Below are 27,387 nucleotides of genomic sequence, written 5' to 3' on the forward strand. Positions count from 1 at the left end.
CATCAAAACAGCAGGGGAACAGCTGACGTTACTGAACCCCACAAACACAGGAGCTAGTGTTTTACTCTGTGAAGACGGCACTTCCGAGCAACAACTGGCTGTGTTGAAGCCCAGGGACAAGCACGGAGCAGGCTGAGGCTGCATTGAAGAAATTTTAAGATCGGTTGTAGACTTCTACTAATTTTAACCTAGCTCCACTTAGGCCTGTGGCTTCACTGATTTTCGTATTTCCCCTGTCCTCCAACCCCGCCAGTTACAGCTCCGAAGTGGCGTCTGCACAATCCACACTTGTTCCTGTGTTACAGGTGTTCAGTCCGGTCAGTTAATCCCCTGATGTGTGTCCGGCAATGTCGCCTGCTCTGTCCACATTCCCATTATGGGAATGTGGACAGAGCAGGCGACATTGCCGGACACACATCAGGGGATTAACTGACCGGACTGAACACCTGTAACACAGGAACAAGTGTGGATTGTGCAGACGCCACTTCGGAGCTGTAACTGGCAGGGTTGGAGGACAGGGGAAATACGAGAGACAGTGGAGCCACAGGCCTAATTGGAGCACGGTTAAAAATCAGTAGTAGTACGACTGTGTAGGCAGCAGGAGACTTTGCCATCCACACAGCAGGGGATCAGCTGACGTTACTGAACCCCACTGAGACACGGGAGCAAGTGTCTCTTTCCGTGTGGACGGCACTTCCGAGCTACAACTGGCTGTGTTGAAGCCCAGGAAATAGGAGGGTGTAGGCAGAGGCCTACTGTATTTGGAATGTGGAGACAGCAGGAGAGACTGCCATCCACACAGCAGGGGATCAGCTGACGTTACTGAACCCCACTGAGACACGGGAGCAAGTGTCTCTTTCCGTGTGGACGGCACTTCCGAGCTACAACTGGCTGTGTTGAAGCCCAGGAAATAGGAGGGTGTAGGCAGAGGCCTACTGTATTTGGAATGTGGTGACAGCAGGAGAGACTGCCATCCACACAGCAGGGGATCAGCTGACGTTACTGAACCCCACTGAGACACGGGAGCAAGTGTCTCTTTCCGTGTGGACGGCACTTCCGAGCTACAACTGGCTGTGTTGAAGCCCAGGAAATAGGAGGGTGTAGGCAGAGGCCTACTGTATTTGGAATGTGGAGACAGCAGGAGAGACTGCCATCCACACAGCAGGGGATCAGCTGACGTTACTGAACCCCACTGAGACACGGGAGCAAGTGTCTCTTTCCGTGTGGACGGCACTTCCGAGCTACAACTGGCTGTGTTGAAGCCCAGGAAATAGGAGGGTGTAGGCAGAGGCCTACTGTATTTGGAATGTGGTGACAGCAGGAGAGACTGCCATCCACACAGCAGGGGATCAGCTGACGTTACTGAACCCCACTGAGACACGGGAGCAAGTGTCTCTTTCCGTGTGGTCGGCACTTCCGAGCTACAACTGGCTGTGTTGAAGCCCAGGAAATAGGAGGGTGTAGGCAGAGGCCTACTGTATTTGGAATGTGGAGACAGCAGGAGAGACTGCCATCCACACAGCAGGGGATCAGCTGACGTTACTGAACCCCACTGAGACACGGGAGCAAGTGTCTCTTTCCGTGTGGACGGCACTTCCGAGCTACAACTGGCTGTGTTGAAGCCCAGGAAATAGGAGGGTGTAGGCAGAGGCCTACTGTATTTGGAATGTGGAGACAGCAGGAGAGACTGCCATCCACACAGCAGGGGATCAGCTGACGTTACTGAACCCCACTGAGACACGGGAGCAAGTGTCTCTTTCCGTGTGGACGGCACTTCCGAGCTACAACTGGCTGTGTTGAAGCCCAGGAAATAGGAGGGTGTAGGCAGAGGCCTACTGTATTTGGAATGTGGTGACAGCAGGAGAGACTGCCATCCACACAGCAGGGGATCAGCTGACGTTACTGAACCCCACTGAGACACGGGAGCAAGTGTCTCTTTCCGTGTGGTCGGCACTTCCGAGCTACAACTGGCTGTGTTGAAGCCCAGGAAATAGGAGGGTGTAGGCAGAGGCCTACTGTATTTGGAATGTGGAGACAGCAGGAGAGACTGCCATCCACACAGCAGGGGATCAGCTGACGTTACTGAACCCCACTGAGACACGGGAGCAAGTGTCTCTTTCCGTGTGGACGGCACTTCCGAGCTACAACTGGCTGTGTTGAAGCCCAGGAAATAGGAGGGTGTAGGCAGAGGCCTACTGTATTTGGAATGTGGTGACAGCAGGAGAGACTGCCATCCACACAGCAGTGGATCAGCTGACGTTACTGAACCCCACTGAGACACGGGAGCAAGTGTCTCTTTCCGTGTGGACGGCACTTCCGAGCTACAACTGGCTGTGTTGAAGCCCAGGAAATAGGAGGGTGTAGGCAGAGGCCTACTGTATTTGGAATGTGGTGACAGCAGGAGAGACTGCCATCCACACAGCAGGGGATCAGCTGACGTTACTGAACCCCACTGAGACACGGGAGCAAGTGTCTCTTTCCGTGTGGACGGCACTTCCGAGCTACAACTGGCTGTGTTGAAACCCAGGAAATAGAAGGGTGTAGGCAGAGGCCTACTGTATTTGGAATGTGGTGACAGCAGGAGAGACTGCCATCCACACAGCAGGGGATCAGCTGACGTTACTGAACCCCACTGAGACACGGGAGCAAGTGTCTCTTTCCGTGTGGACGGCACTTCCGAGCTACAACTGGCTGTGTTGAAGCCCAGGAAATAGGAGGGTGTAGGCAGAGGCCTACTGTATTTGGAATGTGGTGACAGCAGGAGAGACTGCCATCCACACAGCAGTGGATCAGCTGACGTTACTGAACCCCACTGAGACACGGGAGCAAGTGTCTCTTTCCGTGTGGACGGCACTTCCGAGCTACAACTGGCTGTGTTGAAGCCCAGGAAATAGGAGGGTGTAGGCAGAGGCCTACTGTATTTGGAATGTGGTGACAGCAGGAGAGACTGCCATCCACACAGCAGGGGATCAGCTGACGTTACTGAACCCCACTGAGACACGGGAGCAAGTGTCTCTTTCCGTGTGGACGGCACTTCCGAGCTACAACTGGCTGTGTTGAAACCCAGGAAATAGAAGGGTGTAGGCAGAGGCCTACTGTATTTGGAATGTGGTGACAGCAGGAGAGACTGCCATCCACACAGCAGGGGATCAGCTGACGTTACTGAACCCCACTGAGACACGGGAGCAAGTGTCTCTTTCCGTGTGGACGGCACTTCCGAGCTACAACTGGCTGTGTTGAAGCCCAGGAAATAGGAGGGTGTAGGCAGAGGCCTACTGTATTTGGAATGTGGTGTCAGCAGGAGAGACTGCCATCCACACAGCAGGGGATCAGCTGACGTTACTGAACCCCACTGAGACACGGGAGCAAGTGTCTCTTTCCATGTGGACGGCACTTCCGAGCTACAACTGGCTGTGTTGAAGCCCAGGAAATAGGAGGGTGTAGGCAGAGGCCTACTGTCTTTGGAATGCGGAGACAGCAGGAGAGACTGCCATCCACACAGCAGGGGATCAGCTGACGTTACTGAACCCCACTGAGACACGGGAGCAAGTGTCTCTTTCCGTGTGGACGGCACTTCCGAGCTACAACTGGCTGTGTTGAAGCCCAGGAAATAGGAGGGTGTAGGCAGAGGCCTACTGTCTTTGGAATGCGGAGACAGCAGGAGAGACTGCCATCTCCACAGCAGGGGAACAGCTGTCAGTGCTGAACCCCACTAACACTTGAACGAATGTGTTTGGCTCTGTGGAGACGACACTTCTGAACACCAACTGACGCTGTTGGAGCCCAGGATTAGGCGAGGAGCAGGCTGGGGCCTACTGGATTTTGGCAGGTGAAGGCAGCAGGAGACTTGCCATCTCCACAGCAGGGGAACAGCTGGCAGTGCTGAACCCCACTAACACTTGAACGAATGTGTTTGGCTCTGTGGAGATGACACCTCTGAACACCAACTGACGCTGTTGGAGCCCAGGATTAGGCGAGGAGCAGGCTGGGGCCTGTTGCTTTTGGCAGGTGAAGGCAGCAGGAGACTTGCCATCTCCACAGCAGGGGAACAGCTGGCAGTGCTGAACCCCACTAACACTTGAACGAATGTGTTTGGCTCTGTGGAGATGACACTTCTGAACACCAACTGACGCTGTTGGAGCCCAGGATTAGGCGAGGAGCAGGCTGGTGCCTGTTGCTTTTGGCAGGTGAAGGCAGCAGGAGACTTGCCATCTCCACAGCAGGGGAACAGCTGGCAGTGCTGAACCCCACTAACACTTGAACGAATGTGTTTGGCTCTGTGGAGATGACACTTCTGAACACCAACTGACGCTGTTGGAGCCCAGGATTAGGCGAGGAGCAGGCTGGGGCCTGTTGCTTTTGGCAGGTGAAGGCAGCAGGAGACTTGCCATCTCCACAGCAGGGGAACAGCTGGCAGTGCTGAACCCCACTAACACTTGAACGAATTATTATTATTATTATTATTTATTGTTATAGCGCCATTTATTCCATGGCGCTTTACATGTGAGGGGGGTATACATAAAAACAAGTACAATAATCTTAAACAGTACAAGTCATAACTGGTACAGGAGGAGAGAGGACCCTGCCCGCGAGGGCTCACAATCTTCAAGGGATGGGTGATAATACAGTAGGCGGGGGTAGAGCTGGTCGTGCAGCGGTTTGGTCGATCGGTGGTTACTGCAGGTTATAGGCTTGTCGGAAGAGGTGGGTCTTCAGGCTCTTTTTGAAGGTTTCGATGGTAGGTGAGAGTCTGATATGTTGTGGTAGAGAGTTCCAGAGTAGGGGTGATGCGCGAGAGAAATCTTGTATGCGATTGTGGGAAGAGGAGATAAAAGGGGAGTAGAGAAGGAGATCTTGTGAGGATCGGAGGTTGCGTGCAGGAAAGTACCGGGAGACGAGGTCACAGATGTATGGAGGAGACAAGTTGTGGATGGCTTTGTATGTCATGGTTAGGGTTTTGTAATGGAGTCTCTGGGCAATTGGGAGCCAGTGAAGGGATTGACAGAGGGGAGAAGCTGGGGAATAGCGGGGGGACAGGTGGATTAGTCGGGCAGCAGAGTTTAGAATAGATTGGAGGGGTGCGAGAGTGTTTGAGGGGAGGCCGCAGAGCATGAGGTTGCAGTAGTCAAGGCGAGAGATGATGAGGGCATGGACTAGGGTTTTTGCAGATTCTTGGGTAAGGAATGAACGGATGCGTGAAATATTTTTGAGTTGAAGTCGGCAGGAAGTGGAAAGGGTTTGGATATGTGGTTTGAAGGAGAGTTGTGTTTGGCTCTGTGGAGACGACACTTCTGAACACCAACTGACGCTGTTGGAGCCCAGGATTAGGCGAGGAGCAGGCTGGGGCCTGTTGCTTTTGGCAGGTGAAGGCAGCAGGAGACTTGCCATCTCCACAGCAGGGGAACAGCTGGCAGTGCTGAACCCCACTAACACTTGAACGAATGTGTTTGGCTCTGTGGAGACGACACTTCTGAACACCAACTGACGCTGTTGGAGCCCAGGATTAGGCGAGGAGCAGGCTGGGGCCTACTGGATTTTGGCAGGTGAAGGCAGCAGGAGACTTGCCATCTCCACAGCAGGGGAACAGCTGGCAGTGCTGAACCCCACCAACACTTGAACGAATGTGTTTGGCTCTGTGGAGACGACACTTCTGAACACCAACTGACACTGTTGGAGCCCAGGATTACGCATGCCGCATGCAGAGGCCAATGGGCAGCGGTTTTTATGGAGGTTGTTGACTACTACTGATTCTAACCATGCTCCACTTAGGCCTCTGGCTCCACTGTCTCTACTATTTACCATGGCCTCCAACCCCGCCATCTACATCTCTGAAGTGGCGTCAGCACAATCTACACATGTTCCTGTGTTACTGGTGCTCAGTCCCGTCAGTTGATCCCCTGATGTTTGTCCGGCAAGTTCGCCAGCTCTGTCCTCATTCCCACTACTGGTTATGGGAATGTGGACAGAGCAGGAGACCTTGCCGGACACACATCAGGGGATAAACTGATGGGACTGAGCCACAGGAACACAGGAACAAGTGTAGATTGTGCTGACGCCACTTCAGAGATGTAGATGGCGGGGTTGGAGGCCAGGGGAAATAGTAGAGACAGTGGAGCCAGAGACCTAAGTTGGGCACGGTTAAAAATCAGTAGTGGTTTGAATGTTGATGGAGCTGGTGACTTTGCCGTCCACACAGCAGGGGATCAGCTGGCGTTACTGAACCCCACTAACACAGGAGCTAGTGTGTTTCTCTGTGCAGACGACACATCTGAGCGACAACTGGCTGTGTTGAAGCACAGGGATTATAGTTCAGGTGGTAGAAAAATGAACACACCAGCAGACCTGGATACAGTTGCCAACCACTAGTTTAGTCTGTAAGAGGAATGGCAAAGTCTTTGGAGATCCAGGCCTTGTTCATTTTCAGAAAAGTCAGCCGGTCAACATTATCGGAAGATAGTCGCGTGCGACGGTCTGTTAGTACACCACCTGCGGCACTAAAGACACGTTCCGATAATACACTGGCAGCAGGGCAAGCCAGCACCTCCAATGCATACTGGCTAAGCTCTGGCCATGTATCCAGCTTAGAGACCCAAAACTTGAAGGGGGAAGAGCCATCTGGGAGTACAGTGACAGGGCAAGACATGTAGTCTGACACCATCTGACGGAAGCGTTGCCTCCTGCTGACTCGAGGCGTCGCTGATGGTGTAGACAATTGTGGTGGACACACAAAACTTTGCCACATTTGGGCCATAGTGGTCTTGCCTTGTGCTGTGGCGCTGCCTCTGCTCCCTCTTTGTGCAGAGTTTCCTCCACTGCCTCGACGCACAGAGCTGCTTTGTAAAGCACTAGCAACAATGCTGTCGGGTGGAATGGAAAACATTATGGACTGCACCAGTGACTCTTCGTACTCCCGCAGTTTACGCTCCCGGTTCAACGTTGGTATGAGCCTTTGTACCCTGTCCCGGTAGCGAGGATCTAGGAGGGTGTACACCCAATAATCAGCCGAGATGAGAATGTGGGCGATGCGGCGGTCGTTTCTCAGGCACCGCAGCATGAAATCAACCATGTGCTGCAGACTCCCAACTGCCAAAGAACCGCTGTCCCCTGTTTGAGGCGTGACCTCGGCCTGCTCTGCATCACCCCACCCTCGCTGTACATACTGAGTAGAGGTTTGTGTACCTCCCTCCTCTGGAGAGATGTCTTCCTCCTCCATCGACTCCTCCTCATCCTCCTCACAAAGTGTCCCCTGCCTAGGCCTTTGTGAGGAAACACGTAGCGCAGACTGTCCAGAAGCAGATGGCATTTGGGACCCCTCATCCTCCACCTCTTCCGAAACCTCATCCCTTAGTGCTTGCAGTGTTTGTTGAAGCAGGCAGATAAGGGGGACAGTCATGCTGACTAGTGCATCATCTGCACTCGCCATCCGCGTGGATTCATCGAAGGCACGCAAAATGAGGCAGATGTCCTTCATAGAGGCCCACTCAATGGTGCTGAAGTGTGAACGGCGCACAGTGCGACTTGTTTGCGCCTGCTGCAGCTGGTACTCCATGACTGCTGCCTGCTGCTCACACAACCGCTCCAACATATGTAACGTTGAATTCCACCGGGTGGGTAGGTCACATATGATGCGATGTTCCGGAAGGCCAAATCGTCGCTGCAGAGCAGCGAGGCGCGATCTTACCGTGCTGGAACGCCGCAAGTGAGCGCACTCTATGCGGACCTTGTGCAACAGTGCATCAAGATCCGGATAGTCCCTCAGAAAGCTCTGCACGACCAAGTTAAGCACATGTGCCAGACATGGGATGTGTGTGAGGTTGCCTAGGCCAAGAGCTGCCACCAGATTTCGGCCATTGTCACACACTACCAAGCCCGGCTGGAGATTCGCTGGCCCAAACCACACATCGCTCTCCTGCTTGATAGCATTACAGAGCTCCTGCGCTGTGTGGCTTCGATTCCCCAAAGAAATTAATTTGAGTACAGCCTGTTGACGTTTGGCCACGGCTGTGCTCATATCGGTCGTAACAGGCTCCTGCTCTGCTGTTTCTGAGGAACTTGAGTAGGAGGAGGAGTCTATGTGTACAGACTGGAGTCCTGCAATCCGTGGCGTTGGAAGAACACGTACAGCGCCACTCTCCAGATCTGTACCCGGCTCCACAACATTGACCCAGTGGGCAGTGAGGGAAAGGTATCGTCCCTGTCCATGGTTACTGGTCCACGCATCGGTGGTCAGGTGGACCTTGCTACTAACGGCGTTTAGTAGCGCATGTTTTATTTTGCCCTCAACATGTTTCTGCAGGGCAGGGACGGCTCGCCTGCTGAAAAAAAAGTGGCTGGGCACGTTGTATTGGGGGACTGCCAATGCCATTAAGTCCCGGAAGGTGTCAGTGTCCACCAGCCTGAATGACAGCATTTCAACTGCCAGAAGTTTGGCAATGCCAGCATTCAGAGACTGTGCTCGGGGATGGTTTGCCGAGTAAGGGCGCCTTTTATCCCATGCCTGTGTTACCGATGGCTGTGATGGATGGGAACGTGCTGCTATGGGTGGAATCTGACAGGGTCTCCGGACAACAGTGGCAGAGGTTCTTCCTTGGCGATCCTGTGAGGAAGCCGAACCAGCAGTGTGTGAGCTGGAGGAAGAGGCCCCAACACGAACTGAAGAGGTGGTAGGTGGTGCTGTACGTTGGCCTACGTCTTCAGGGTGTCTCTGCAACTCCAACTCGTGCTTGGTGCGCACATGTTTCCACATATTTGTGGTATTGAGGTTGCTGACATTTCTCCCTCTTTTGACTATCTGATGACACAGCTTGCATTTGACAAAGCAAATGTCATCTGCAACTGTGTCAAAAAAGGACCACGCACTGCAAGTCTTGGAAGCGCCCGTTTTGCCTTTGGAATGAGGAATTCTCCTAACGGGTGCCGAAGTGGAGGGTACAGGCAACCAAGTCTTCCCCCTCCCTCTGCCTCCTGTTTTGGCCGGTAGGGGAATCTCTTCCTCCGAGCTGCTCCCACCACCTTCCTGTTCCTCACGCCATGATGGGTCAAGGACCTCATCATCTTCCCTCCCCTCTTCAAACAGCTGCTTCTCCGGGGTTGTCTCGCCAGCACCGTACGCACCTGAAAGTGGCAACTGAGTCTCGTCATCATCTGATGTGTACTGAGGTGTGCTGACCATAGGCACTGGCCCACTCGCCTCTTCAGATTCAGAGGGACAAAGAAGTTGCGCATCACTGCATACTCCCTCTTCTTCACATTCAGGAATGCTGCTTGGCTGGCCCCCTCTTTCCAAGCCAACAGATTCCGAGAACAGAAGTAGAGACTGTGATGGCTCCTGTCCATGTCTCTCTGACTGCCTGGGCACTTTGGCAGGTGGTGAAGAGACAGATGGTTGCTTTTCGGTGCTCTGGTCCTGAGAGGCTGTGGAAGTAATTGAAGTCGATGCGTTAGCTGCCATCCATCCGACAACGGCTTCAATTTGTTCCTCCCGCAGCAGTGGGGTACGTTGAGGTCCTACAAAGCTGCGCATAAAGGACTGTTGCCTGCTAAAACTGGGGGATGCTGATCCACTGGTGCCCGCAGCAGGCCCAGAATTCCCACGTCCTCTACCTGCAGAATCCCCACGTCCTCTCCCTGCAGAATCCCCATGTCCTCTCCCTGCTGAAACTCCACGCCCACGCCCACGCCCACGCGCCTTACTCCCTGCCTTCTTCATCTTGCCAGACTGCTTAAGATAGGCAGAAAAGTACAAAGGGGGGGCCTTAGTGTGCTTATTCCTGAACAGCTGGTTACAGGCACAAGAAACACTAATTTTATGAAGTGTGTGTGTGTGGACTACACTTTAATAGGAGCTGATGTGGCCTACACAAGTTCCAAATGTAGTGTTTGGTGAACTTTTTTTGTGGTTTCTTTGTTGGAAACAAACTCAAAGTATGTGAACAAAGAATTGAAACTGATAGTATCACCAACTTTTTGGAGCTATTACAATGCAGGCAGGTAACCTACAATGCAAAAGATGAGGCTCCAAAAAAATTGGGTAATACTAATCTGGCTGCGCCGGCAGGGCACAAGCCAGAAAAAAAGGCTCCTCTATCTACTCCTATATAGTGTTTGCAACCAACCAATGTTGATGGATACGGATGGATGCACACTAATAGGAGAAGAAAAAATGAGCTGCACTCAAAGACAAATATGTGTGAGGCAGTGACGCACGTTGAGCGTCCTACAACCAGACGTAGCTGCAGGACACTCTACTCTGCGTGAGCTGCACTCACACACAGTCAGAGACCTCTCAGACAGCCGTGAACAGTGCAGCTAAGTGGGCACTGGCACTGACAGGCTGCAGAAAGGCTCCGCTGTGTACTCCTATATAGTGTTTGCAACCACCGTAGATGGAGACGGATGGATGCACACTGATAGAAGAAAAAATGAGCTGCAATAAAAGAAAAATGTGTGAGGCAGTGACACGCTGAGCGTCCTACAACCAGACATAGCTGCAGGACACACTACTCAGCGTGAGCTGCACTCACACACAGTCAGAGACCTCTCAGACAGCCGTGAACAGTGCAGCAAAGTGGACACTAGCACTGAAAGGCTGCAGAAAGGCTCCGCTGTCTACTACTAGTGTTTGCAACCAACGTATATGGATACGGATGGAAGCACACTAGATTGAAATTATGTAAAAAATGCAGCTCAAAAATTAAAAGATGTATGAGGCAGCAGTGAGGCACGCTGGGCAGCCTACAACCTGACGTGGCTGCAGGACCCACTCCACAGCGTGAGCTGCACTCACACAGCCCTTGCAGACAGCTGTGAACACTGCTGCTAGGGCAAAGAAGGCTACAGTGGTGGTTTATGTAGCCTGGGTAAAGCACTAGATGTTTGGTGGAATCGCTATTTCTAACTGTCCCTCACAGTCTTCTACAGCAGCCTGTCCCTAACTGAATTCACAGCAGAGTGAACCAGAAATGGCGGCTGCGGTGGCTTTTATAGTGCATCATGACATCATTTCGGCAGCCAATCACAGCCATGCCAATAGTTAACATGCCTACATGCCTAACAGGATGTGCCCACACTTCGGAGGATTCCCATTGGCTTAATCAAAGCAAGCAGGCTCATAGCATGATGAGAACTTCCGATTCCGATTCCGGTATCCGATATGACAAAAGTATCGGAAGTCAGTATCGGAATTCCGATACCGCTAATATCGGCCGATACCCGATACTTGCGGTATCGGAATGCTCAACACTATTCATAATACAAGTTACGCACTGAAAAATGGGGGTTATTTGGCTAAAGTTGTGGGGGGGTAGGGCTGGCTCCAGGTTTTCATGTGCCCTGGGCGAAAGAGCGCCCCTTTAACACATAATACCACAACTCATCATGCTCCGATACGGCAGAGAAATAGCAGTATAGTACAATGAAAAATACCTCACTTTTTACATCTCATGACGAGGCCCATCTATTTCTCCATACAGAATCATTGGTCCCATATAATGTTTGAAACAGTATATGATGAGCTCCACATAATGCTACAGTATATGTTGGTCCCCATGGATGAAGCTCCACTGTCTTATGGACCCAAATAATGCTCCAAACATAATGGGCCCCATTTCTAATGCTCTAGTGTATAATGGGCCCTGTAAATGCTGCTCCAGTGTCTGATGTCCACCTTTGGAATGTTCCAGTGTATGGTGGGCCCCATCTATCATTCTCCAGAGTATAGTGCTCCCCAAAAATTGCTGTCCCAACATTGAAAACAATCAAATAAGTCTCCTCGCTAGGGAATCCCTGTACTAGTCTGGACTCGTCGTCGTCCCCATCTTCCATCTCACTGCACAGTATTTCAACCTTGCAAGTGCTGTGATCCTGAGCAAGCAGGGGGGGCCCACTTGTTGGCGACGGCACTGGCACAGGGCCCCTGATAGTACGGTGGTGTGTCTGATGGCGGGTGGGCCGAACCTGCACTTTCATCTGCAGCTTCCTCTTTGTCACCGTGTAAGATGGAACTGTATATGGGAAGGGTAACCTGAGTTTCATCAGGGTCAGATTCAGGCCGTGTAGCGTGCGAGGGGAATGTAGTGGTCTGGGTCAATGTTCCAGCAGATTCATCGAGCAGTGGCTGGGCATCAGTGCACTTGTGTCGCCCCCAGGAGTACGGTCGCCACAGTGGCATTACCTTCCTCCTAGGGAGTGTGATGTCATGCTTGGGAGCAACGAAGGATCTCTCTAGCAGGTTAACTGATTGGGCGGCGTTATTCCCACGAGTCATGACCCTCCAAACAGCGTTCATGAAGGCAAAGTGTTTGTTTTACGTGGGCAGTATGGTTGCAAAGCTGAACCTTAAAGGAATGTCCAGAAGGGCACCACCAGGAGTGGAGCCTACGGCGTAATTTGACTCAACACAGGCAACCTCAACCATGCCAGCTACAGAACAGATGCACACATTGCAAGCTTAATTCCGTTAACGAACGAGACTCCGTCATGCCTCGCGGTCCGAGTCCGGCTTACTAGAGGGACACGTGAGGCTCTGGCACATGAGATTGGCCAATAACTGGTGTGTCATGCCCTTACATGTCCGTGGCTGCATGTGCGCTACACTGAAAAGGCCAGCGTTTGTCGCTTACAGGTGCAGATAACCCGCTGAACAACGTTAGTGATGGGGATCACTGATTACAATTATTACTTGCGAACGATGATTTCCCAGTAAGTGCAGGTCAACCGCAGTTCCGGAATTAGGCCTAACCGTCATTCCTGAAAAAAATGAAAAACTTATGTGTGCAAACCACAGGTGCTGTAGCTTGCTTATCAGCTCGCCAGCCGTTCTCACGCCCAGTATGGGTTACAAGTGATTGCACAAAGGTGAGAAAGGGTACCGTATCCCCGGATAACATGTATGGATAGCGTACACATTCAAAAGATATGTCTATACATCAGGAGGCAGGCTCAGACGGTGTAAAGCCCAGTATGGCTTGCAAGTGATAGCACAAAGGTGAGAAAGGGTACCGTATCCCCGGATAACATGTATGGATAGCGTACACATTCAAAAGATATGTCTATACATCAGGAGGCAGGCTCAGACGGTGTAAGGCCCAGTATGGCTTGCAAGTGATTGCACAAAGGTGAGAAAGGGTACCGTATCCCCGGATAACATGTATGGATAGCGTACACATTCAAAAGATATGTCTATACATCAGGAGGCAGGCTCAGACGGTGTAAGGCCCAGTATGGCTTGCAAGTGATTGCACAAAGGTGAGAAAGGGTACCGTATCCCCGGATAACATGTATGGATAGCGTACACATTCAAAAGATATGTCTATACATCAGGAGGCAGGCTCAGATGGTGTAAGGCCCAGTATGGCTTGCAAGTGATTGCACAAAGGTGAGAAAGGGTACCGTATCCCCGGATAACATGTATGGATAGCGTACACATTCAAAAGATATGTCTATACATCAGGAGGCAGGCTCAGACGGTGTTAGGCCCAGTATGGCTTGCAAGTGATTGCACAAAGGTGAGAAAGGGTACCGTATCCCCGGATAACATGTATGGATAGCGTACACATTCAAAATATATGTCTATACATCAGGAGGCAGGCTCAGATGGTGTCAGGCACAGTATGGATTTGACGGCCCAGACTACACAGCGGAGGAGCAGGGAGAGGTAAAGATTGCAAATGCTGGGGCCCTGCCCAAGCAAGGGGGGCCCACTCATGGGCGTCGGTACTGGCACTGGGCCCCTCATAGTACGGCGGTGTGTCTGACGGCGGGTGTGCACCACCACAGTCAGAGACACTTGATTGCACTATGAGGGACCCTGTGCCAGTGCCCGCGCCCAAGAGTCGGCCTACCCACCTGTCCAGGGCAACGGCACTCGCACGGTGTCGTGCGCTAGGTGGTGACCCCGGCCATGGGGGGGGGGCAGCACAGTTAGGGAGTTTTAGAAAGTGGCATATGTTGATGTTGGACATTCAGCTGATGCAAAAGGCGAAATAGGTCAAGTCCCAGGAAGAGGTGGACCAAAGCAAGCAATTTTTCTGTCACCCTATGTGTCATCAGGGGAAGGTGAGACAAAAACCTTGGAAACCCATGCATGGTTCATTTTAATGAAGGTTAGATCATCCACATTTTGGGTTGACAGACGGGTCCTTTTTTCTGTCAGGATTGATCCAGCTGCACTGAAGACTCTTTCCGATAGCACACTTGCAGCTGGGCAAGCAAGCTCCTGTAAGGCATATTGTGCCAATTCAGGCCAGGTGTCCAGTTTAGCAGCCCAATAGTCAAAGGGGAATGACCTGTGTGGGAGAACATCGATATGGGAGGAAAAGTAGTTTGTAACCATAGTTGACAACTGCTGTCTCCTGTCACTTTCCATCGATGCTGTATTACCAGTTGTGTGAGCGGTACTTGAAAAATCAGTCCACAACATTGTCATGAAACCCCTGTCTCCAACGCCACTTCTGCTGTGTGCACCATGAACACCTCTGCCAAGCTGCCCCCGGCCCGTACGGCTCGTGTGAGAACCATCACCGCTGCTGTGTGCTGGGAATGCCTCAAGCAACCGATTTACCAGAGTTGCTTGTTTATTAGCCAATATTAGGTCAAGGTTCTCCTGTGGCATGATGTTTTGTAATTTGCCTTTATAGCGTGGATCCAGGATGCTGGCCAACCAGTAGTCGTCATCGTTCATCATTTTGGCAATGCGGGGGTCCCTTTTTAGGATCCGCAAGGCATAATCTGACATGTGGGCCAATGTTCCCGGTGTCAATGATGCGCTGCGAGTGCTGGTTGGAGGAGCACTTTCTGGCAAATCCACATCCCTCCAGTCACGCACAAACCCTGTACCAGACCTTGCCACGCCAACATTTTCACTTGCCCCACGAGATGCATCCTCCCCCCTAAGTAATCATCCCCATCATCCTCCTCCTCCTCTTCTTCCTCCAACTCGTCCAGGAGAGGTCCCTGAGCAGACAATGGCTGAATGTCTTCAAGGATTCCCTCCACCTCTTCCTCCTCGTCAACATTGGCTGCAGACGCCTGCTCCTTAAGGTGCGTCAAAGTTTGCATGAGCAGACGCATAAGTGGGATGCTCATGCTTAGGATGGCGTCGTCTGCGCTTACCAGCCGTGTGCATTCCTCAAAACACTGAAGGACTTTACAGAGGTCTTTCAGCTTCGACCACTGCACACCTGTCGACTCCATGTCTGCTCTCAAAGTGCCTGGCCGTGTATCCTCCCACAAATGCATTATGGCCTGCCTCTGCTCGCACAGCCGCTCCACCATGTGCAGGGTGGAGTTCCACCTTGTTGCAATCATAGAATCATAGAATCATAGAATCATAGCATCGTAGAGTTGGAAGGGACCTCCTGGGCCATCTGGTCCAACCCCCTGCTCAAAGCAGGATTCGCTAAATCATCCCAGTCAGATGTCTGTCCAGCCTCTGTTTGAAGACTTCCATTGAAGGAGAACTCACCACTTCTCGTGGCAGCCTGTTCCACTCATTGATCACTCTAACTGTCAAAAAGTTTTTTCTAATATCTAATCTGTGTCTCCTCCCATTCAGTTTCATCCCATTGCTTCTAGTCTTTCCTTGTGCAAATTAGAATAAAGTTGATCCTTCTACAATGTGACAGCCCTTTAGATATTTGTAGACAGTTATTAAGTCTCCTCTCAGTCTTCTCTTTTGCAAACTAAACATTCCCAAATCCTGCAACCTTTCCTCATAAGACAGGGTTTGCAGACCGGTCACCATTCTGGTCGCTCTTTTCTGAACTTGCTCCAGTTTGTTGATGTCTTTTTTAAAATGTGGTGCCCAAAACTGGTCACAATATTCCAGATGAGGTCTGACCAAAGAGGAGTAGAGGGAAATAATGACTTCACGTGATCTAGACTGTATGCTTCTGTTAATACATCCTAGAATTGCATTTGCCTTTTTTGCTGCTGCATCACACTGTTGACTCATATTCAGTCTGTGATCTATTAGTATACCCAAGTCTTTTTCACATGTGCTGTCACTTAGCCCTATTCCTCCCATTCTATATATGCTTTTTTCATTTTTATTGCCCAGATGTAGTACTTTGCATTTCTCCCTGTAAAAAACCATTCTGTTAGTTGCTGCCCACTTCTCCAGTTTATTTAAATCTTTTTGAATCCTCTCAATGTCGATAATGAGGCGGTGGTTGGGAAGGTGGAGCAATCGCTGCAGCTTCTGCATACGAACGGAGTGTACAGGCGACCGGCGGATGTGCGCGCACATTCTTCGCACCTTATGGAGCAGGGCTGTTAACTCCGGATAATTTTTGATGAAGCACTGCACCACCAGGTTCAAGGTGTGAGCCAAGCAAGGTATGTGGCTGAGTTTTGAAAGGGCTATGGCTGCCATAAAATTACGGCCATTATCACTAACTACCTTGCCTGCCTCAAGATGGACACTGCCCAGCCATGACTCAGTTTGTCGCTTCAAGTACTCGGCCAGCACCTCGGCGGTGTGTCTGTCGCCCAAACACAGCCTGCTGACGCTTTCCACTAGCTGCTCGATAGGGGGACACCTCGTGTGCAACAGTGGCAGCTGCAGATGGAGAGCTCGTACGACTGCGCTCTGTGGACGAGCTTTCGCTTCTGGAGGAGGAGGGTGGAACGCCTACAGCCAACTGTTTCCTATACCGTGGGCTAGGCAGCACTGTCCCACCACCGCTGTCCCCTGTGGACCCTGCATCCACCACATTAACCCAGTGCGCAGTGATGGACACGTAACGGCCCTGGCCATGCCGACTGGACCATGCATCAGTTGTGAGGTGCACCTTTCCACTCACTGACTGCTTGAGTGCATGGACAATGCGGTCTTTCACATGATGGTGGAGGGCTGGGATGGCTTTGTGAGAGAAGAAGTGGCGACTGGGTAGGTCATAGCGTCGTACTGCATAGGCTTTCCACCAACCGATAGGGCATCATCTCAAACGAGATTAGTTTGGCAATGTGGGCGTTCAAACCCAGTGTACGCGGATGAGAGACTGAGTACTTTCTTGACCTACTCATAGTGTCTGGGAGGGTGAGCTGGACTTGAGAGCTGCATATGGTAGAAGTAGCGGTGGACAGGGCGGACTGAGAGAGGGTTGATGATGGTGATGGAGTTGGTGTTCTTTCTGATGGCCTAGATTCAGTATTTCATTGATATAACAGTGGGATTCCCTGACTGCTGTGGCCTTGCAACGACACCTCAACATTTGCTGCTGTGCTAACCGGTGGGCTTACAGTGGGGGAAACAATGTAGCGTTGCTGACTACCTTCTTTGTGATCAGTTGCACATGTGGCACTTGAGGTTTGGTGTTGTGTCCACGCTTGCAAGTGCATGCTGGTTAAATGTCTAAGCATGCAACTGGTATTCAAATTTTTCAGATTTTTCCCTCGGCTAAAGGTCTTTGCGCACTTCTTACAGATAACCTTGGCCTGATCATGAGGATTTTGTTCAAAAAAGTGCCACACTGCACTCTTCCTACTTTGGCAGACATTTTGCAGACATTTTGCGGCCTAGCACGCTGTGATGTTTTGACCCTCTGGACAAGCTGTCCAGCAACTCTTTTGATTTTTGGAACCTGTCTTTGGAGTGCTCCGGGCCTGCCAGATAACAGCTGTTGCGATGTTGATGTCTGCTGTGGATGCTCCTCATCTGAGCTATTGGAAGCGGCACCCTCTTCCCCCAATGGATGCCAATCTGGGTCAACAACTGGGTCATCCATCACCTCCTCTTCAATGTCATGTGCACCTTCCTCTGTGTCACTGTGTATGGTGGTATAGTGTGCGGGAAGGGGCACCTGAGTCTCATCAGGGTCAGAATCTGGCTCTGTACACTACGAGGACAATGTAGTGCTCTGAGTGAATGTACCAGCAGAATCATCTATCAGCGGCTGTGCATCAGTGCACTCCATGTCAGATTCATCTTGGCCTGGGTAATTCACCATTTCACTTGATAATCCAGGCATGGTATGTGAAAACAGCTCCATGGAGTAATCAGTAGTATGGCCTGCGTCATCCTTCAATCTTGGTTGTGGTGAAGGACACAAGGAAAGGTGTGGTTCATGAACATGAGCCTCCAATGACGACTCAGTGCTTTTACTTTTTACAACTTCAGAAGAGGAGGCGATAGAGCTGGAGGCTGAGTCAGCAATGTAAGACAAATCTTTTTCCTGATGCTCTGGCGTTAAAAGCGGTTTGCCAACTCCTAGAAAACTAAGCCTTCGAAGCCTTATGGAGCCAGACGATGACGCAGGCTCAACACCTCCTGCATTCGGTCCTATTTTGCTTTTGCCACTACCATCAGATCCACCACCAACACCATCATTACCAGCTGCCAACCCCCGCCCAATTCCACGGCCTCTTCCACCAGCCTTCCTCATTTTTGGTAGAAATGTAGACAAAATCCAACAAACTATATAGTAATGTAAAACAAGGTACAAGGTGTCTATAGGACAGGGGAGATTTAGATTTTCTGCACACACTAGTGGACACTGGACACTTTTGGATTGTGTGAGGCCCACTAAATATCAGAGCGCTATGTCACAGGCTCGATGGCACAGGTGTGAAAAAAGTGACTACAGGATAAGGGAGATTTTGAATTTCTGTGAGATTTTGAATTTCTGCAGACACTAGTGGACACTGGACACTTTTGGATTGTGTGAGGCCCACTAAATATCAGAGCGCTATGTCACAGGCTCGATGGCACAGGTGTGAAAAAAGTGACTACAGAATACGGGAGATTTAGATTTTCTGCAGACACTTGTGGACACTGGACACTTGGATTGTGTGAGGCCCACTGAATATCACAGCGCTATGTCACAGGCTCGATGCAGCAGGTGTGAAAAAAGTGACTACAGGATAAGGGAGGTTTTGAATTTCTGCAGACACTTGTGGACACTGGACACTTGGATTGTGTGAGGCCCACTGAATATCACAGCGCTATGTCACAGGCTCGATGCAGCAGGTGTGAAAAAAGTGACTACAGCATAAGGGAGATTTTGAATTTCTGTGAGATTTTGAATTTCTGCAGACACTTGAGGACACTGGACACTTGGATTGTGTGAGGCCCATTGAATATCACAGCGCTATGTCACAGGCTCGATGGCACAGGTGTGAAAAAAGTGACTACAGGATAAGGGAGATTTTGAATTTCTGGGAGATTTTGAATTTCTGCAGACACTTGTGGACACTGGACACTTGGATTGTGTGAGGCCCACTGAATATCACAGCGCTATGTCACAGGCTCGATGGCACAGGTGTGAAAAAAGTGACTACAGGATAAGGGAGATTTAGATTTTCTGCAGACACTTGTGGACACTGGACACTTGGATTGTGTGAGGCCCACTGAATATCACAGCGCTATGTCACAGGCTCGATGCAGCAGGTGTGAAAAAAGTGACTACAGGATAAGGGAGATTTTGAATTTCTGCAGACACTTGTGGACACTGGACACTTGGATTGTGTGAGGCCCACTGAATATCACAGCGCTATGTCACAGGCTCGATGCAGCAGGTGTGAAAAAAGTGACTACAGGATAAGGGAGATTTTGAATTTCTGCAGACACTTGTGGACACTGGACACATGGATTGTGTGAGGCCCACTGAATATCACAGTGCTATGTCACAGGCTCGATGGCACAGGTGTGAAAAAAGTGACTACAGGATAAGGGAGATTTTGAATTTCTGCAGACACTTGTGGACACTGGACACTTGGATTGTGTGAGGCCCACTGAATATCACAGCGCTATGTCACAGGCTCGATGGCACAGGTGTGAAAAAAGTGACTACAGGATAAGGGAGATTTTGAATTTCTGCAGACACTTGTGGACACTGGACACTTGGATTGTGTGAGGCCCACTGAATATCACAGCGCTATGTCACAGGCTCGATCGCACAGGTGTGAAAAAAGTGACTACAGGATAAGGGAGATTTTGAATTTCTGCAGACACTTGTGGACACTGGACACTTTTGGATTGTGTGAGGCCCAATGAATATCAGAGCGCTATGTCACAGGCTCGATGCAGCAGGTGTGAAAAAAGTGACTACAGGATAAGGGAGATTTTGAATTTCTGCAGACACTGGACACTTTTGGATTGTGTGAGGCCCAATGAATATCAGAGCGCTATGTCACAGGCTCGATGCAGCAGGTGTGAAAAAAGTGACTACAGGATAAGGGAGATTTTGAATTTCTGCAGACACTTGTGGACACTGGACACTTTTGGATTGTGTGAGGCCCACTGAATATCACAGCGCTATGTCACAGGCTCGATGGCACAGGTGTGAAAAAAGTGAATTGTAGAATTGGGCAGAATAGGAATCTCCCTAGAGTGTAGGTCTGTAAGAACGGAACAAGTCCTCCACAGTGACACACAGATAGCTTCACTGTGGCTGTGATAACAGTCGTTACACGGTACTGTGTGAGGAGCGTACACCGCTGTATGGTGTGAATAAATGCACGCTCAGTACCTTAGCAGGACAAAAAAAAAATTGGGATTGCTTTTAAAAAAGCAGTTTGCAGAGCAGTGGGGAAACAGCAATGCAGCTGTCAGGAAGCCTTAGAAGGCAGCCTAACAACCAACACCGCTGATCCACCACAATATAGCCTCCCCTTGCACTGCACACACAGTGACTGGTGTGTTGCACAGGCAAAATCGCTAGCAGCAGAAGCAGTTTTTTTGTCTTCTTCCCTGCCTAATGCTCTCCCTACAGAATCAGCAACCTCTCCCTATGCTAAGATCGGCAGAAGTAAGATGGCGGTCGGCGTGCACGCCCTTTTATAACCCCTGTGACGCCCACCAAAGCAAGCCAATCACTTGCATGCCCTTCTGAAAGATGGTGGCGACCCGTGCCTATGTCATCACGTTGCCCACAGTGTCCGTGGATCCTGACTGGCTGAAAAAGAGCGCTAAACAAACTTTTGAAACGCGACTTTGGCGCGTAAGTCGCCGACCTCGTGGCCGACCTCATCCTAGGGTCGGGTTTCGTTTCATGAAACCCGACTTTGCCAAAAGTCGGCGACTTTTGAAATTGTTCGACCCGTTTCGCTCAACTCTAGTCGTGGGAGTGCATGAAGAAGAGGGTACTGTAGCAGTAATGCTGGGCCTTTGCATGCTACCCCTTCCTCCATGCAGGGACACCAACATACTCACCGCCGTGGCTGCATTGTCACCTCCCTGTCTCTCAGCACGTCCTCAGTGTGCTCCCTGCATCCTGTTCTGTGTTTCCGGCAGCGCAACAAGTGTACATGAGTGTGCTTCCCTGTTCTCAAAGGGGCAGCACACACTGTGTAAATGCCCCCAGCCAATAGCTGTGACGTATTTAGTATAAAAGGCACCCTCCCCAGAAGGGAGTTGCTGAAGCAACGTTAATTCATTAGTCTGTGTTAATTCATTAGTGAGTTGTTAGGTCCCCTGGCCCCTGTGCAGCCTCTGCCATAACCCAAACTCCTGTTCCATGTGCATCCAGTGCCTGAACCCGAACCCCTGGTCCTTATGTGGCTAGGGCCTGAATCCTGAAAACGCATCTGGTGGTACCTGAACCAATTCCATGCTGTCCGAACTGTTATATCAGTCTCCGAATCCAGTACTGTCTGTAACTCCATGTCAATATCCGTCTTGCCCAAGGAGTAGTCTGAACGGAGTCTGAGTCCGAGTCCATATCTGTGAACCAGACACCAAGGATCAGCAGCTGCAGTTCTGGGGACTGCCAAGGAGTGGTACCTGCAGCTCAAGCCTAGCTCCAGTGAACTCCAGGTAGCCGATTAGCTACACCCCTCCTAGGAAATCCCAGCCCCATGTCACATGGCACACTGGGTCCACAAACCATGTACACACCACCTGGGTGCGTGACACAGATCTCACTGATACCAGTACTGTCCTGTAACATGACATTTCTTTCCTCCTAACATTTCCCCCATCACCTGTAATATTATTGAGAAGTGGAAGGAACCGCAGCACCTCATTGATAAAGTGGAAACCCCATAACGTAACAGAGCGGGGGGTACAAGTGCTGAGGAGCAGAGGGCAGATAAGTCATCAATACTTTGCGGATGCCATAACTGCAGAGTTCAGACCACTTCTAGTATTAACAGATGCTCAAGTACTGCACCCCCACCGGGAGCTTCATGGCCGAGCAGCTGCATGCAGCCATACGTCACCAAGCACAATGCCGAGCGTCGGATGGAGTGGTGTAAAGCCACAACCTCTGGACTCTGGAGGAGACGTGTTCTGTGCAGTGACGGATCGCACTTCTCTATCTGCGTCCGGACTTGGTGATTCCAGGAGGACGTTACCCCCTGACTGCATTGTGCCCGCTGTACAGATGGTGGAGGAGGATAATGCTATGGGCTGTTACTAGGGTTTGGCCTTGACTCTTAGTTCCATGGAAGGGAAATCTTAATCCTTCAGCAAAAGACATTGTGGACAATTGTAGTTTCCAGCTTTATGGGAACAGTTTGGGGTTCGCCCTTTTCTGTTCCCCATGACTGTGCACAAGCTCCATACAGATATGGGGGGGGGGAACGTGAGCGGCCGCACAGAGCCCGGACCTCAGCCCCATCCAACACCTAGACCGGAGATTGTGAGCCCGGACCCTCCAACATCAGGGTCTGACCTCACAAATGCTCTTCTGGAGGAAGGGGCAAAAATTCCCACAGATGCCTCCAAAATCTCGTAGAAATCCTTCTCAGAAGAGCAGGAGCCGCTATATCTGCAGAGGGCGACTCCATATTACTGTCTATGGATGTAGGATGGAGGTCAGAGAAGCCCCTGGAGGAGGATGTGGAGGAGATAGATACAGTAGATAGATCCATTTTCATTAATGTTATTCTTAGCAGGATTTTACAGTGGGGGGAAAAAGTATTTAGTCAGCCCCCAATTGTGCCAGTTCTCCCACTTAAAAAGATGAGAGAGGCCTGTAACTGACATCATAGGTAGACCACAACTATGAGAGTCACAATGAGAAAACAAATCCAGAAAATCACCTTGTCTGATTTGGCAACATTTATTTTGCAAATTATGGTGGAAAATAAATATTTGGTCATTAGCAAAAGCTCATCTCAGTATGTTGTTATATATCCTTTGTTGGCAATGACAGAGGTCAAACGTTTCCTGTAACTCTTCACAAGGTTGGCACGCACTGTTGGTGGTAAGTTGGCCCATTCCTCCATGCAGATCTCCTCTAGAGCAGCGATGTTTTGGGCCTTGTATGTCACAAGTTTTGTGACGCAACAGCGATCTCACCAGCGATCATTTAGCGACTCACCAGCGATCCTGACACGTTGATATCATTGTCGGGATCGCTGGGGAGTCGCTATGTGTGACGGGGCCCTTAGTCTTCCCAGCCTGGTGCAGGGCTACAATTTTGTTTCTGGTGTCCTTCGACAGCTCTTTGGTCTTCACCATAGTGGAGTTTGGAGTCAGACTGTTTGAGGGTGTGGACCGGTGTCTTTTATACTGATAACAAGGTCAAACAGGAGCCATTACTACAGGTAATGAGTGGAGGACAGAGGAGCCTCTCAAAGAAGAAGTTACAGGTCTGTGAGAGCCAGAAACCTTGTATGTTTTTAGATGACCGAATACTTATTTTCCAAAATAAATGTTGCCAAATCAGACAAGGTGATTTTCTGGATTTGTTTTCTCATTGTGACTCTCATAGTTGTGGTCTACCTATGATGTCAGTTACAGGCCTCTCTCATCTTTTTCAATGGGAGAACTTGCACAATTGGTGGCTGACTAAATACTTTTTCCCCACTCTAGTTGTTCAGGTCGATATACGGAGCAGTCAGCAAGCTTAGTAACACTGACTGATAGTTTCCTCCGGCATAGAAAGTTTTTCTTAAGCTGCCTGTAATAACTTCCTAAGTCAATACCTGGCTCCACATTTAGAGCAATACAGTAGTTGTCTCTCAGTGGAGGTTTTTCCTAACTCCATATGTCACAACATTCAGTCCACATATCAGCAGTTTGCAGAGTTTGACCAATGCCTTCATAAACAGCAGTGACCATCTTGCTGACGGTTTCCTTTGATACCAGCAGTAATACTGTATTTCCAAGGAGACCTTAATGCTATTGTCAGGATGTAAGTGACACGTATTAGGGAACTGTGATTTGCGCTCTTCTCTAATGATGTAGCAGTGCTGGCTATCTCTATAGGATACGGAGTGAGGATACTGGGACTCTGGGATACAATAACTCAGTAGGTTTATTTACAGATGTAGATAATATTACATTATTTCATTGCTTCTAGAAGTGGCAAACAACAAACTCATCTCTGCTACATCTAAAATTAAAGGTAAGTACTTTATATTTATACGTATTTAACCTTTAAAATATTTAACTCCTCAGTCTCCAGCAATAAGCTACGAAATCCACAGAACACAAGCTGGAGCTCCTCTACTGCCTCCCCCTGACCGGCCCACACTGTTCAGGAGCCCCTTCTGCCTCCTGTCACATTACCTATAGCATATGTCTGAGCGCCCGGACGCCCCCAATGGGCTTCCTTATAAAATGGAAATATCCATCCTGCGCAATAAATGAAATCTGCTGCTCTATGTGCCTGGTGTGTACTGATAGCACAAAGCGTCTATTAGATCTGTGTGAGAGAAGGGACATCGAGTCCATCATCAGAAGTGGGGAAAGGGATTTATCATGGAGCACAAGAAGTATACGGAAGCATACAGCGAGCTAAGAGCAAATACAGCTCTGCTACATCTGCAGAAAGGAAACCGATACAGGATACGTATGGATATTATATAGATGATAGATACAGAAGACAGAGAGAGGGGTGGACAGCGGATAGATGGATAGATAATGGATATGTTATAGATTAGGAGATAGGTAAAGAGATACATTTGAGATTGATACATAGACGGATAGATATATAGATAGATAGATAATATATAAAATATAGATAGATAGATAGATAGATAGATAATATATAATAGATAGCTAGATAATAGATTGATATATAGATAGATAGATAATATATAATGGATAGATAGATAGATAGATAGATAGATAATATATAATAATAATAGATAATATATAATAGATAGCTAGATAATAAATAGATAGATAATATATAATAGATAGATAATAGATGATAGATAGATAAATAATATATAATGGATAGATAGATAATATATAATAGATAGATAATATATGATAGATAGATAGATAGATAGATAGATAGATAGATAGACACTACCTACACATAATCCCATGCATTTAGCACACAGGCAGTTAATTCTGCCTGCAGCCTTTGGAGCCTAGCTGTCACTGTTGCTGTCACTGTTCCTACTTCTGCTGTTCCTGCTGTTGTTGCTGCTGCTGTTCCTGCTGTCACTGTTGCTGCTGCTGTTGTTCCTGTTGCTACTGTTCCTGTTGCTGCTGTCATTGTTCCTGCTGTTCCTATTCCTGCTGTTGCTGTCACTGTTGCTGCTGCTGTTCCTGCTGCTGTTGCTTTCACTGTCACTGTTCCTGCTGTTGCTGCTGCTCTTCCTGCTGTTGTTGCTGCTGCTGCTCCTGCTGTCACTGTTGCTGCTGCTGCTGTTCCTGTTGCTGCTGTCACTGTTCCTGCTGTTGTTGCTTTCACTGTCACTGTTCCTGTTGCTGCTGTCATTGTTCCTGCTGTTCCTATTCCTGCTCCTGCTGTTGCTGCTGCTGTTCCTGTTACTGTTGTTGCTGTCACTGTTCCTGCTGTTGCTGCTGCTGTTCCTGTTACTGTTGTTGCTGTCACTGTTGCTGTCACTGTTCCTGCTGTTGCTGCTGCTGTTGTTGCTGCTGCTGGTGGCAGGGTCGCAGGTCTGGGTCTGGCTTGTGCCACTGGGGCAGGAGTAGTGGGATGAGGGTCTTCTCTGGGGGCAATGCCATCAGTCCTTGGATCTGAGCGGAGACAGAAGGAAGGAAGTAAAGTTATTCCGAGACAAAGCAAAGAAGATCATCAGAAGAAAGCAGGAGAAGGAATGAGCGAACTCTCCCTGGAAACTGCGAGCGCTGAGCGGAGAGGATCTGCCTTCTTCTTCTCCTCCTCCTCCTCACATGGAGAGGAGAGCAGGGGCTGACACCGGGGATCATCAGCAGGAGGGCAATTCACCAGAAGGCATGGACTGAAGCCCCCCACCCTCCTCCTCCAGCATCTCTCCTCCTCCTCCTCCTCCTCCCTGGACCACAGCAGATCCTGGAGTACAACAACCCGACACCAACAACCTGAACAGCCCCGCACCAGGAGGAGAGGATTAACCCCTCAGCTGCTGGAGCCACTTGTGCGCTGGTTTCCTTCTCTTGGGGGGCACAAGAGGATTTGTTTTATGTTTTTTTTTTTCCCCCTAGAATCCAGTTCTACATTTTGAGAACCTGAGGATTCCTAAGGGTTTGGGAGGTGAGAGACTTTCTCTGATCCCAGGTCTGCACATTTACCTCTGGTTGAAGATGAGGAGTAAAGGTAGGAAAGATGACCTCTCAGATTCCAGAGATCTGGACGGATCGTACGATCAGCTCACTGGTAAGTCAGATCTGCGGGGAGGTGTGAGCAGCATCCCTTTAAGAGGGCACAGATCACTCAATCAGCGACCTGGCCACATTGATGGACTGTGTTTCATTCCTTGGGCATTGGTAAGGGGTTTTTGTTTTTTGTGGTGGCATGTAAATCATGGAGCAATGATGGCATACATAGGAAGAGAGGGCAGAAAGTTGGGGGAGAGGAGTCAGTGAGGTGAGAGGGTGAAGTTCTGCTCCTAGACTCCAGCAGGTGATCCCTACAGATAGGGATTGGATGGAAACCTACAAGGAAGGAATAGACAACTTCATATAATCCAATGGGGTTAGGTGAATTATGTTGCACTACAAGTGACAGCATGCCAGTGGCTAATAACACTGCATAATGGGAGTTGTAGTTTTGCAGCAAGCTGGGCAGCCACAAGTTGTGGCTGTCACCCATCATGCTGACATTAGGGCTGCCGGGTGCTGTGTGTTCTGTGCAGGTGGAGATTGCATACACCTAGAGTGCTGCTGGACTATACTCATCATGGGCATCAGATTATTATTATTTTTTTACCTTTTCAGGAAATCATGGAGAGGGTTAATTGTGGCTGAGTCCAGCTGGAAATATTCCTCTTTTTTTTTTTTAGCTTCATACGGTCATATATCTTAATAACCCCCCAAAACCCCACCTACCACCTATAACAGCTCAATTACAAAGATGGGGGGCTTCCAATAATCAGGTTTAGTGTACATTAATCTCAAGACTGGCCCCAAGGCTTCAGGGTCACTGGATGGGAATAGTCCATTTTATTAGCATATGGTGTAATCCAGGATACAAAATGACACAAACATAAATAAATAAATAAATAAATACTCGACATTTAAAGGGGCAGTGCACATTTTAG

General features: G+C 49.7%; 1 protein-coding gene across 2 annotated transcripts in view; it reads left to right on the forward strand.

The window, feature by feature from the left end:
- The first annotated feature begins 24,393 nt into the window (after positions 1 to 24,393).
- The window catches only part of KCNIP2 (potassium voltage-gated channel interacting protein 2), a 603,893-nt gene continuing 600,899 nt past the window's right edge, over positions 24,394 to 27,387 (forward strand). For both annotated transcript variants that reach the window (XM_073552890.1, XM_073552892.1), the window contains exon 1: positions 24,394 to 26,504. In XM_073552890.1, coding sequence (XP_073408991.1) covers positions 26,432 to 26,504 — 73 coding nt within the window. In that variant the 5' untranslated portion in view covers positions 24,394 to 26,431. The remainder of the gene's footprint in view (positions 26,505 to 27,387) is intronic.

The sequence above is a fragment of the Dendrobates tinctorius genome, unplaced genomic scaffold, assembly GCF_039654945.1.
Source record: "Dendrobates tinctorius isolate UK_male_01 unplaced genomic scaffold, ASM3965494v1 ptg000196l, whole genome shotgun sequence".
In the NCBI taxonomy this organism is placed as follows: Eukaryota; Metazoa; Chordata; class Amphibia; order Anura; family Dendrobatidae; genus Dendrobates; species Dendrobates tinctorius.